Raw genomic sequence first — 14,050 nt, forward strand, 5'->3', positions numbered from 1 at the left:
GGAGCTTATTTGACGGGGAAAAGGGTTTTTTTTAAATCACAGTGAATGGCAAAACAAACTAAACAACCAATCAAAAGAAGTCCTCGTTGTCTTGTGCACAATGGTAAGAAAGCCTACTTCTCTCATAGATCAGAATTGTGCCCTCATTCAAAGTACGGTATGGCCGGCCGTATCCCCTGTATTTGTTTCTTATGAAAAGCTTTTGTCCAAGCATCAATTAAAGAAAAGGAAGACAGAAGGAAGAAAAAAAAAGAAAAGGAATTCAAATCAAAAATAAACAACTAGGGGGCTGGAGAGATGGCTCAGTGGTTAAGAGCACTGACTGCTCTTCCAGAGGTCCTGAGTTCAATTCCCAGCAACCATATGGTGGCTCACAACTATCTGTAAAGGGATCCCATGCCCTCTTCTGGTGTGTCTGAAGACAGTGACAGTGTACTTATATACATAAAATAAATATAAACCTTAAAAAAGAAGAAAACTAAAATTATCAGCATTTGCAGATCGCATACAGTACATGCAGAAACTTGAGAACTCCACCAAAAAGAAAAAAACTCAAATTATTAAAAAAAAAATCATAGGATACAAAAATCAAATCAGTTGTGTTCTAGAAACTAATAAACAGACTATCAAGAAAACAAAATCAAAAACAAGGGCTGAAGGGATGGCTCAGCGGTTAAGAGCACTGACTGCTCTTCCAGAGGTCCTGAGTTCAAATCCCAGCAACCACATGGTAGCTCACAACCATCTGTAATGGGATCCGATGCCCTCTTCTGGTGTGTCTGAAGACAGCTACAGTGGACTCAAACACATGAAATAAATAATTCTAAAAAAGAACAACAACAAGAAAACAATTCCATTTATAATAGCATCAAACAAATAAAATCGTTAAGACATACAACCAAGGTGGAAAGAAGGTTGGTGAGCATACGGAGAAACAGGGACCCTTGCTTCCATGTAAACTGCCTGACATAATGGAAACCAGCGTGGATGCTCCTCGAGAAACTAAAAACACAGCTAGCTTAATCTAGTGATCCCACTCTGCGGACACAGCCAAGAGAAATAAAGCCACTGGCTCAAAGAGACATCTGCACACCCGTGCTCCCTGCATCGCACAGTACCCGGGATGGAAAAGCATCTAAGCATCTGTCAGGGTGAGACTGGATAACGTGACACACACGCCGCACAATGACCTCCTTACCACTCTGTCCTTTGTGGGATTCCAGATGACTCTGGAAGACGTATGCTAAGCAAAATAAGCTAGATATAAACGTTACATCACAACCTCCCTCACCTGTGAGATCTAAGGAGGACACTAAGGATAGGGGTGGGAGATGTGGGCTCTGAATGAAAAGCGTGGCGAACACAGCTGTAATTGTATTTGCTAAGAGAATAGAGTTTAAGTATTCTCACCACGTGTGCGGCTAGCTGGGAGATGACAAGACAATTAGCTTGATTTTAACCTCCCAGGGTATTTGTGTATAAAGGCATCTTCTAGAATACAGCCTACTGTTTCTCAATAAGTAAATGTATGTACTCATACTATGCTTTATTTGTCAAAGACTAGGGTACTTAATTTTATTGTGTTTGTGACCAGAGGGGCTAGAAAGATGGCTCAACCATTAAGGGCCCTGCTGCTCTACCTTGAGGACCAGAGGTCAGATCCCAGTACCCACTGGTATGTGAGGTGGCTCACAGACCATGGTAACTCCAGCTCCAAGGAACACAATGCCCTCCTCTAATGTTCAAGGGCACCACAGCTTGCACACACGCGTGCGCGCGCGCGCGCACACACACACACACAGACATACACATGCACGAGCGCACGCACACACACACACACACACAGAGGCACACAATTTTGTAAAGAACATAGATTTTTTAAAATAAATATTATTCTGTATTTTAAAATATACATCATGGGGCTGGAGAGGTGGCTCAGCAGTTAAGAGCACTGGCTGCTCTTCCAGAGGTCCTGAGTTCAATTCCCAGCAACCACACCATAACTTTCAACCATCTGTAAAGGGATCCAATGCCCTCTTCTGGTGTGTCTGAAGACAGCTACAGTGTACTCATATACATAATTATTTAAAATATACATTATGGAGTGATATGTTACATATAGTAAAATGATTGCTATATGTGGACCAATTAACATAGCCACCTTTTCGCATAATCACTCATCTCTCCATGACAATAGTTGCAATGCATCCGTTTAGCAAAGCTGCCAAGTACACTACTAACCACACGGTCAATGTTGCTGTGTGTTACATCCCTAAATCCCCAACCAAGATAAACAAATGACAGAAAATGCCACATACACAAAATAAGGGACTGAAGGAACTGAAGGGGATGGCAACCCCACAGGAAGAACAACAATATCAACCAACCAGACACCCACAATGCTCCCAGGGACTAAACCACAACCAAAGAGTACACATGGAGGGACCCATGGCTCCAATCACATATGTAGCAAAGGATGGCATTGTTGGGCACAAATAGGAGGAAAAGCCCTTGGTCCTGTGAAGTCTCGATGCCCCAGTGTAGGAGAGTGCCAGGGCAGGGAGGAGGGAGCAAGTGGGTGAGTGGGTGGGGTAGCACCCTCATGGAGGCAGGAGGTGGGAGATGGGATGGGGGATTTCCAGAGAGGAAACTGGGGAAGGGGATATCTGAAATTTAAGTAAAGAAAATATCCAATAAAAAGAAAAGAAAAGTAAAAGATTCTGCTATTTAACCTCAGTAGCCCCGGAGGACACACTAAGTGAATTAAGCCAAAGAAAGACTGACTGGCCATGTAGAATATATTAAAGGAGGAGAAAGGAGCTTGATGAGAGAGGAGAGAGAAACAGAGAGAGAGAAAGAAAGAGAGAGAGAGAGAGAGAGAGAGAGAGAGAGAGAGAACCGAAGGACAACATGAAGACTAATGTTAAGATTCCAAGCTGAATCTTTACAGGTTGTTACGAATGTTTTTAAGGGATGGATGTGTATGGGGCTTTGTATGTTTAGGTGGGCAATTATATCTTATCAATTGGGTCAAAGGTTATTGTGTTGTGTGTTTGTTCATGTAGCGATTTAAGTGTAAGAAATGTGTGGCAGCTGGTCTGGGTCACCACAGAGTTGGGATGTGTGTTTCTGCATGGAAACCTGCCTTGGGAACTAAATAGGTGGAGAGACTGCTGCCAGGCTCAGAGAGAGGCCCTCGGCAGTGTGAGATGGGATGGAGCAGAGCGGGTGAGAGGCTTTGCTGACTGAGAATTGAGATATCCGGCAGATATCTTAGGCACTTCAGCGCCAGACCTAGTGGGGATAAATGACAGCATTTTATTTTTTTATAATTTTACAACAACAACAGAAAGAGAGAGAGAGCGCACCAGACAAGCAGCACATGAAGAGCAAAAGCAAGCACGAAAGAGGGAGACAGACAGACAGACCAACAGACAAAGATGGGAAGAAGAAAAACTGGGACAGTGGAAATCAAAGGACACAACAGACAGCATAGGGCACTGACAGCTGTCTCTGCCTAAAGTCCTAGTTTTACTCAAGTTCACAATGCGGGGCTAGAGAGTTTGCTCAACAGTCTGAAGCTCTTGATGTCCTTGAGTTCCAAGGTTCAATTCCCAGTGCCCACATGGTGGCTCACAACTGTAACTCCAGTTCCAGGGGATCCAATGTCCTCACACTGGCATGTGTATGGTTCTCAGACAGAGAGTAAACATAAAATGGGTAAGTCTTTTTTTTTTTTTTAAGGAAGAAAGGAAGAAAAAAACACACGGCACTGTGAAGTGACTCACGAATGAAATTTCTTCCATGCACTCTATTCGGAAAAGTCAGGGATGCAACAGGCGCTTAGGAGTCAATGGCCATCTCTCCAGTTTAACCTGTTTCAAAGATCCCTCTAACTAGGACTGAATGCCACACAACAAATCATCTCTCCCACAGTCCGGCCACTCAGTCTAACAATCAAAGCTATTTTTAAAACTGATTTAACGAGCCACTTAGCAGGTTAAATCTACTGCAGCACACATTTGGAGACTGTGTCTGCGGTGTACTCTACGCAAAACTAATGCGTTTGTGGAGCTGGCATCTGAGTGTACTTCCTGCAGTAGCCCGAGGCAGACCTGCCACACTGGAGTAACTGAGTGTCCCCCTGCAGCAGCCTGAGCGCCTCCCCCACAGCAGCCCGAGGCAGACCTACCACACTCAGGTGGCTGAGCACTACCACTGCTTACCAGACCTAAAAACAATAAACAGCATTAATGAAAAGGAATATACACTTATGTTTAATTAAGTACAAAGCACATTCATTCGTCCTTCATAACAGTCTTCAACATTTCTTCTGAGATTATACCTTGAAAATATATTCCCCTACTTGTGCCAAAGCTTTCACTACTCACTTTCTTTAATGATGTATAATTCAGCGAAACTGTCAGAAAATAAAAATAACAAATGGGAAGGACTTCTTCTCATCTAAGTCTGTATCTGTGACACCAAATACTATCTTGGTTCAAAGGACGAGTGCTTCCTGCACGCGGGATTGTTTACTCAAGTGGGGACAAAAGTCAACTTTCTATATAAATTAATAATATTACTAATTAACGTCTTAATGGGATAATAAAAAGCAAGGGGTTGTAAGAACGATTTATAAGTCTCAAACAACCATTTTGAGTAGTGAACGGTGAACAATAAAACACTATTCTGGAAAGAGTTCATAAGGGTTAGAGAAATGCCTCAGTGGTTGCTCTTGCAGAGGACCTGAGTTCAATTCCCAGCACTCACAAAGCTCACAACCATCTGACTCCAGTTTCAGGGGATCCAATGCACGATTCTGACCTCCAGTGACTCCTGGCCTTCACATGGTGCACATACACACACGAAGGCAAAACACTCATAGACATAAAACAAAGCTAAAAAGTTTTTAAATGATTTGCAGCATACAGTGAAAATCATGTTAAAGGGACTTGAAACCTACATAGTAACCAAAGATTCCTTACAGCCATTGCCCATCAAAAAGCCCAATCCCAGTAAGCTATGCAAACAGCTGGCTGAACTAAATGGTTTGTTTAACATCTTACACCGAAACCTTCCCCAACATCTGCTGAGCACCAATCAAACACCAGGTTACGTGTGTTAAATTGATGCTCCAGGGACTTGTGGAGTGCTTATCAAACTCAGTCTGATTGCTTGCAGAACTCTCCATTGTACTGTGCAAGGACCTTCCAAGGTCAAACAACCACAGACTGCCCTGACTCAGACAGCACCTATGGACTGAAACAGACTTGATACCAATGTAACAGGAGGTGGGTGGTGAAGAAGTAATCCAAGGCCAATGTGGTAAGAAAGGAAGGCCAGCAGCAGGAAGGGAAAACAAAACAAACAACAACAACAACAAACTAAGACTATTTGACTATTTCTGTCATTAGCTAGGCTATACTTTGGAAATAAGAATCTCACCATGTAGCCCAGGCTAACCTAAAACTCCTGATCAGGCTGACTGCAGATGTTACACACAAGCACTATTTTAGGCTAGTTTACTATTACTCAAAGTTGACTCTGAAGAGGAAAACCAGATATTCTTCCTTTAAAGAAAAAGGGACTTAGATGGTTGTGGGGCACACCTTTAAACCAAGCTCTCTGGAGGCAGAGGAGGAGCTCTGTGAGTTTGAGGCCAACTTGGTCTACAGAGTGAGTGAGAAACCCTGTTCCGAAAAACAAAGAAAGAAAGGAGAGAGGAAGAGGAGGGGAAGGGAGGGGAGGGGAGGGGAGGGGAGGGGAGGGGAAGGGGAAGGGGAAGGGGAAGGGAGAGGACCAACGAACAAAGAAACAAGGTTAGTTTTAGCAAATTCGGGAGTACTTAAATCTGAGGATACAGGGGTTGAAAAGAGCTCAGTGACTGAGAGCAAGTACTGCTCTTGCACAGTACCCAGAGTTCTATTCCCAGCACCCACATGGTGCCTCACACTCCAGTTCCATCCTCTGCCCTACTCAGACACCATCATGCATTGGGTGTGCAGACATTGCAGGCAAACACACATACACATTAAATAAAAATATATAACTCTGAAAAATAAAAAAGAGCTGGGCATGGTGACTCTCGCTTTTAATCCCAGCACTCGGGAGGCAGAGGCAGTGAAATCTCTGTAAGTTCTAGGACAGCCTGGTCTACACAGTGATTTCCAGGACAGCCAGGGCTATATTAAGAGACCCTGGCTAAAGATAAATAGATAGATGATTGATAAATAGACAGATAGACAGATCTGAAGATATTGTGATAACAGCTAAAAAAACCCTTAATTACTAACCAAGAGAAAACATAAAAGTTTCTCAATTCTAAAGAAATATCCAAAAAGGTTGGGTGTGGGACAAAGTTGAAGAGTATTTGCATACCATTTTCCAGAGAACATACTGGAAAGTGTCACTCCTAGCAGCTTTCCTCAACACTGCCACTTAGAAGCTGCTTATTCCCATCTCCGGTGTTGAAACTGTGTTTGCCTAACATTTGTAATCAAAAGAAAAGTTGCTTTTTCTGAACTTCCAGCAACTCACCTCTGCTCCAAAATCACTCAACAAAACAATAAAATCCAAAAGTTTAAGGCGATGAAACAAGGAACACCTCTTCCTCCTGTCGCTCAGGCATCTTATAGTATCATACTCTGCATGCACAGTATTTCTGATCACAAACAGCTAAGACCCACGAATGACCTGGCTCTCTATCCCTCCATTTTTAATAAATATAATTTCAGAGATCAAAGTCCACCAAAAAGGTGGCTATAAAAGGAGCCAACGCTCCACAAGTTAGCGTCATTTGCCTGAAGACCCTGTGTCCCATGTGGTGGATGACTCCTCCTACAAGCTGTGGATTATTATAAATACCCCCTGCTATGTGTACATTCACAGGTACAATATACATACCTACAAAATAAACCAGTATTTTAAACATCGGAAAAAACAGTAATGAACAAGTCTAGGGGGAAAGCCAGCCCGAGGTGTGGTTAATACAATTTACATATTAAGTAACTCAGTAATAAAATCATCTGATACACTTTTAAACAGAAGAAAGTCTGGGGAACCGCTAATAGTCAAGAGTTCTTCCAGACTTTACAAGACTAGCCCATCGACTGAATCCAGATACTTGTCGGTGTTCGCTGGCTGTTAGAATTTTCTTAAGACTGCAAAATGAAATTCATAGTTATTTCAAAGCGTCTAGCCTAAATGGCCCCAGACAAAATTTACAGGCTACACTACGAAAACAAAATTGTTTGAATGTTTTGCTCACTGATCCCACACCTTCTACCGAAGTAAATAATCACAGCTCATAATCAAACTCGAGTACTGAAGAGCTAGGGGCCTGCCTCGGATTCGAACCGCAAAGGGGAAGTGTCAGGATGCGAGAATAAGCATCAGGAAGAAAGTGCACCATACACAGGCCGAGAAGTCACAGGACAACGACAGCCGCAAAGACACCAAGCAGTTGAACCAGGGCACCCAAAGAGCCCCGCAAGGTCATTTAACCTCTTGACATTGACAGCAAGACCTGAAGAACTGCTAGTCTCCCCAAGAGTCCGTGGAGAGCAGAAAGGCTGGGGACGTCCCCGGCAGTGCGCGCACGAGGAGTCCAGGTGCCGGGTCCACCCAGAAACCCGGGTCGGTGAACGCGGAGCAGCCATGGCAGGATGCGAGGAAGCAGTGTGACAAGCTGCCCAGGCGCCCACGCCCCTCGAAGGGTGTCCCGGCCTGGGGTGATCCGGAACGCGGTGAGGGCCGCGCAGCAGGATCGCCCGCGCCCAGAGATGCGCAGCCTGCGCGCCTCACCTGACAGAAACACCGCTGTGCCGCTGTCTCCTGCTGCTGCTCCTCGCCCTGGCCCGACCGCAGCAGCCACACGACGCCCAAGAGTCCGACGAGCAAGCCCCAGCCGCGGCCCATCGCCACTCGCCGCCCACCGCCCTCGGCCCGCGCCACCGTGCCTGGCTCCCCGGCGCAGGCCGCGCGCCCGCTGAAGAAGCCCGCGCCGGCCCCGCCCCGCGTTCCGCCCTCCGCCCTCCGCCCTCCGCGCTCCCGCCTCCCTGCGGACGTGCGGCGGCGCGCGCAACTGCCCACGCGAGCCTCGGGCGGCCGCCTTCCTATGCGCCCGCCTCCGGTACACCTGGCCTGCGGCTCGCCTGGTGCGAAGACGCGGTCATCGCGGGGTCGGGGTATTCCCTGAACCACACTGCCCGGGGCCTGCGCTGTCCAGCCCGCCCCGCTCCGCCCCGCCCCGGAGTTCACGCTGGCCCATCCCTTTCTCTCTATGAGGAAATCGAGCCTGGGTTACGTGTCCGCCGTGCTCTGGCTGCCTAAAGCCAAAAGGATGTTGGAGTTCATTTCGGGGAGCACGGCCGCACACACGATCTAGTGGCTTTCTAGTTCTTCCCTTTCTCCCTCCTACAAAGGGAACAGGTGAAATTGGTTTCCAAAGGGCTGGCCGTCGCGGTGTACGCCTAGAATCCCAACGCTCCAGAGACCGGCCGGAGGATTGCTCAATTTCAAAGACAGCTGGAGCAACGTATTTCCTGCCCTATAGAGTTAGGCCCTATATTATAAATAAATCTTTAAATACAACAATAAATACAGATGTTAGCTCAATGTGTACTCCCGATTTATTCATATTTTTTTTGCTGTGTTTTATGCGAATTAGGAATATTTCACAAGCAAGGTGGTGAACACTACCCAAACTCAAAAGTGGAAACCGGGACGCCTGGTGCCAAGAACTGGAGCCAGGCAGTGAGAAGCCTTGCTTAGCCTGTTATCTATAGCATGCGTTGTACACACAGTAAGATAATACGGCCTTATAAGCTTATTGTCTTCGTGATATCTATATTACAGCTCATACTCCCTTTTCTAGAACCAGATCATAGTTTCTCTTTTTCAGGTGTTTTTCCTGGTGTCCTTTGCACACAGTTCCAGATCCCAAGTAAATTTCCATTCGATTCACTTCACAAAGCTGAGCTTGACTTTGGAAGTACACAGATCCACCAGGCCCAGCCCCCGTGTGGAAGACACCGGAAAACTGATAATGTCATCATCTTTTCATTCTTTGATGTTTTGTTTTGCTTGGGGGTAAGTGCATTTTTATTTTGATGAAGTGTCTCAGGGTGTATTCCTGTCTGATCTGGAACTTACACTGTCTACCATGCTGGCCTCAAGCACACAGAGGTCGATCTGCCTCTGCCTCCCTAGAGCTGAGATTAAAGGCCTGTGCCACCACAACCAGCCTTTCAATCTTATTTTGAATTCACTAATAACTGCGTATATGGTGGGATATTTTCAATCCATATACACATTGTAGGAAGACTCAGTCACGTTGATATAGCCATCACCTCACATGAGCTTTTTCTGATGCGAATGTTTAAAAATAAGTCCATTAGTAACTTCAATCTGTCAGTAACTCCAAAACACACTGTAAATAAATCACAGCCTCCATGTAATCCCATAGGTCAATGAAACCCCCCACGCCCCGGAGCTGGGGACCGAACCCAGGGCCTTGAGCTTCCTAGGCAAGCGCTCTACCACTGAGCTAAATCCCCAACCCCTCAATGAAACTTTTTTTTTCAGTCTTAACTGTACCTTTGTGCCCTTTGACTAACTTTCCTTTCTCCAACCTTCTCTGGTTGCTTTTCTACAGAGTCCACGAGATCGTAAAACTTCACACACGTGCGATCACACAGCACTTCTCTCTCTGCTCTTGCCTCATTCCAGTTAGTGTTCTACAGTGACAGCTGTGTTACAGGTCACCCCATCCCCTGCTTTGTAAGTTGCACAGCACTCTGCATCGGGGTACACACCCTCACAGGTCAGGGGACACACACTCACAGGTCGGGGAATGCAAATTCACAGGTCCGGGTACACACACTCACGGGTCAGGGTACATTCACGGGTCGGGGAATGCACACTCACAGGTCAGGGGACGCACACTCACGGGTGTGCTACTTTATTTGCCCATCCAGTGATGGACGATCAGTTTGCTCCTGGCTACTATGTGCAATGCTGAGCTACCCAGACCTCAGGTGAGTGGCTAGGCTTGGGGGCTCACAGTGTAGTCCCAACACAAGTTTAAGGTCAGCCTGGTCTACATTAAGAGTTGGGAGCTATATAACGAGTTCCTGTCTTGAAGAAAACAACAAGAAACTCACCAAGCAAACAACAAAAATGGCTAATAAACCTGGGCATAGTGGTGTACTTTAATTCCAACAGAGACAGGTGGATTGCTGTGTGTTTCAGGCCAGCCTAGGCTGCATAGTTAGTTCCAGGACAGCCATAGCTACACAGCAAGAACCTTGTCTAGAAAACAAACAAAAAAACAGAAACAAGAAAGACTGAGACAGGAGAATCATCATGAGTTTGAATCCAGTTGGAGCTACATAGCAAGACCTTGTCTTAAAAAGAACTGACGTAAAAATATGTGTACATTGAATCTGGAAAATAGCAGAGATCCCACAAGAACCTAAACATAAAATTGCAGTGTGGGCATTGCCACAAATACCCTTTGTGTGTACATCCGAGGGAGTTGAAATATGTACACTGAATGGATACTTCCCCTCTCCATGTTCGATATTTGTTTGACATCTTTGGTAACATTTCCTTCCTCATATTTCTACCCCCGAATCGCAAATTATTAGGACTGCTTAAGCACGGCCTCCATCCCAAACATACCTTAGATTCCCAGAGTCTTATTTGTGTGGGACTGAATAGCTTTTCTTATGACCAAGCCCTCTATCATCACAAATGAGAGACAAAGCCAGGGAAGAGACATACTGAATGAGTAAAACGCAAGCTTTCTGAAGCAAGTTTGATACAGCTTCAGATTCTATGCCCATGCCAGAACCTGGAACCCGAGTGAACTCGGTTCCAGCTTCCCCATGAGTTCCCAAAAGACCTTTAACTCAGTCTTCTGAGTTTACCTCTTCAATAAGGCTTCCTAGGCATATGGTGTGAAATAACCAGCTAGTCATTCAGTAACAATCTCAAGAGTGCCAGGGGATATGTGATGTTCAGTCCCTGATTCTGAAAGCCCAGCCTCCTGTTAAAACTTTGTTGAGCAACATTAAATTGCTGGGAGATGAACTAGATCGCAACTTTGTTATTCTAATACTAGAACAACATTGTGACAGACTTAATGGGTACAGCATTTCTTGAGAGAATCCTGATTGCTAGGTAAATAACAGTTATGATTATTATTTTTTTTCCCCCGGAGCTGAGGACCGAACCCAGGGCCTTGCACTTGCTAGGCAAGCGCTCTACCACTGAGCTAAATCCCCAATCCCTTTTTTTTTTTTTTTTTTTTTTTTTTTTTTTTTTTTTTTTAATGAGCAAAGCAGGAAGGGCCTTGCACCAGTTTCTCAAAACAGGACATGAAGCTGCTTATGGGAAACCTGGCACCTAAACCATTTCCAGCATTAACCAAACAAGAAAGAAAGAATGTAAAGGAAAAGATGTAGTCACGGAAGAATGACTAAGCAAAACTTTAAAGGCTTGGTGCCACTTGATTAGAGCCAGTGTTATCTAATCTTTACTGAGTACAAATGTCATATTGTTAGACCTTCCTTGCCACATGATCAGAACTATCTGAGGTGGGGAAGGCACAGCCACTTAAGCTGTCTCTATGTACAGTTTCTGAGTGAGCAAGCTATGGATTATAGTCACTGACTTCACTTCTTCCTTTCCCATTCCTGCCTCAACCCACACTCTATCTGGTTTCCAGGTTACCAGCCCTCCTCCACCTCTTTAAATGGAATATCATCACTACGTTCAACGACCATTTTCCAGGAAGCACATGCTACATTTTGACAAGGCTGTGTCCTCTCTCTTTCAATTCGGTGTATGATGCAGGAAACACTTCAGGTTCTCTTTATGACCTCCTCCCCTTTTGTCTGTTTCAGCTTGTAGCCCAGGCTGGACTCTAATTCACCAGCTTCCTGCTCCAATTTTCCAAGAGCTAGGATTACGGGAATAGACAGCCACACCCTGCTCTCCTTACTCCTTCCCGATACTATTTAACTACATCTTCCCCCTCTCCCGATGTGATGGTTCCTTAGGATTCCGTCTATCTTTTAGTATCTCCTAGAGAACATTGCTTAACCCCATAATGATAAATGCCTTCTCTACACTCAAGACTCCCAAGGGTACATTCCTAGTTCAGATCTCTCCCTAGAGCTTCACAGTTCATCTGTTGGACACACACACACACACACACACATACATGCTATTATGAGAGACAATCGGTCACACTATCTAGGGCCAGGTATCTGGAAAGCAGGAAGAACCATTGTGCTTCTCTCTGGTTTTCTTTCAGATCCCACAACCTTCTGATGCACCGTGTCCTGACAGGCTGCCCTCTACAAGATTCTTCAGTTTTTCTTCTCCATCTTCATGGAGGACTTAGCTCTGGCCTTTATTCTTTCTCAGCTAATTTATCTCCTTGTTCCTGTAACTAATCAACTGGCTTGTAGGTTTATATCCCTCAAAAACAAAACCAACCAACCAAACAAACAAACAACAACAAAACCATGAGCATCCTTCACCCAAGGTCAGTTTCGGAATTTGGAAAGTTGAGCTCAAGACTCAGGACATTCAAGTCCCTTATGATCTGAGCCTGCGTACTTCAGCTTCGTTTCCAACACTTCTTCTATCTTTAACCTGATGGATTGTGTCTGGTTCAGAATCCGTCCGCCTTTCCCTGAATTGCGCTGGGTCAGCAGTCTCTGAGTTTGCGGCCACTCCTGACGGCACAGTCCCGGCTTCCCCACAAATGGCATGTTTCTCAGGTTCCCCGTCTTTGCTCACGTGAAGTGAGTTTGAAAACTTGACATTTTTTCCTCCTCATCCTGATCTTCCGTAATTGTACACACCATAGGGAATGACCAGTTCCTGTTCATATGTATGCTCTCGGCATTCATCATGTGGTAGAGACCTTGACTTGGCTTTTTTTTTTTTTTTTTTTTTTTTTTTTTTTTTTTTTTGCTCCTTAGCCCTTACTCCTCAGTAAAGTGTGTATTGTGAAAGATGAGCCCTGGGTGAATGGATGAATGTACAAGTCAATTAACCAATTAACAAATCCAAAGGGGTAAGGACAGCTTAGGGTAGCACGGGACAATGTGTGGTTTAAAAAAAACAAATTAGAGCAAATGCTGTAAAGCTTACAGGCCAAGCAGCCGACTGTGGTGCATCAGAGGGCAGCAGTACTCGTGGATGAGGGTGGGAAAACACTGAAATTAGAAAAATTTGCCAGAGGTATGTAGGGGTGTAGGAAAAAATGATGGGAAACCTGTGGCTCCGACTACAGGTTGACTCAGCACGTGGAGTGATCCTAGTTCATTTAGAGAACATTTCAAAGCCAGGACTGTGCCGTCAGGAGTGGCCACAAACTCAAGAGACTGCTGACTCAGCACGATTCAGGAAAAGGCGGACAAATCCTGAACCAGACACAAAATGGATTTTGTGGAGACGCGGTTAAGTCTGTCCCCCAGAGCACCCTGCACTGTTCAGCCTGAGTGACACTCACTCGCCACTCACTCCGTCCGTCCGTCCTTCTGTTCTGGAGCCCGTTGGGGCTGTAGACCGAGAGCCTGCCTCGAAGCGAAACAAACAGAAGAAACCAAAGAAAGAAAGGAAAGTCTCCGAGCGTTGCAGCCAGAGCGATGGCTGAGCAGCTAAGAGTGCGAGGACCCACATTTGGTTCCAAGCACCCATATTTCTTGGCTCATAATTACCTGTTAACTCTCGACTCCAAATACGCACATCTGATCACACCACAGCTTTAAAAATTACAAGACTCCCCAGCTGTTTGAAAATTCAAGACTCTCAAACACGACATTCAAAGTCCCCCAAGATCTGACCCCTGCCAACCGCAACTTCATTTCCAACTTTTTAAAATGAAGGATTGCTGACAATTACCTCATTTTAATGGATGGAAGAAGGGGACAGGTGAGATGGCTCAGCCGTTAAGAGCAATTTCCAGAAACCACATGGTGGCTCATAACCACCTACAATGGAATCTGTTGCCCTCCTCTAGCAGGCA

General features: G+C 45.3%; 1 protein-coding gene across 4 annotated transcripts in view; it reads right to left on the minus strand.

The window, feature by feature from the left end:
- The window catches only part of Ero1a (endoplasmic reticulum oxidoreductase 1 alpha), a 37,651-nt gene extending 29,682 nt beyond the window's left edge, over positions 1-7,969 (minus strand). For 2 of the 4 annotated variants that reach the window (XR_015637867.1, XM_087584927.1), the window contains exon 1: positions 7,807-7,969. Coding sequence is in view for 3 of the 4 variants with exons in the window: in XM_087584927.1 (XP_087441053.1) it covers positions 7,807-7,920 (114 nt within the window). In the remaining variant the exon portion in view is untranslated. 4 annotated transcript variants of the gene reach the window in all.
- Positions 7,970-14,050: the final 6,081 nt, after the last annotated feature.

Source organism: Rattus norvegicus, chromosome 15 (genome assembly GCF_021556685.1).
Source record: "Rattus norvegicus strain SHRSP/BbbUtx chromosome 15, alternate assembly SHRSP_T2T, whole genome shotgun sequence".
Classification (NCBI taxonomy): Eukaryota; Metazoa; Chordata; class Mammalia; order Rodentia; family Muridae; genus Rattus; species Rattus norvegicus.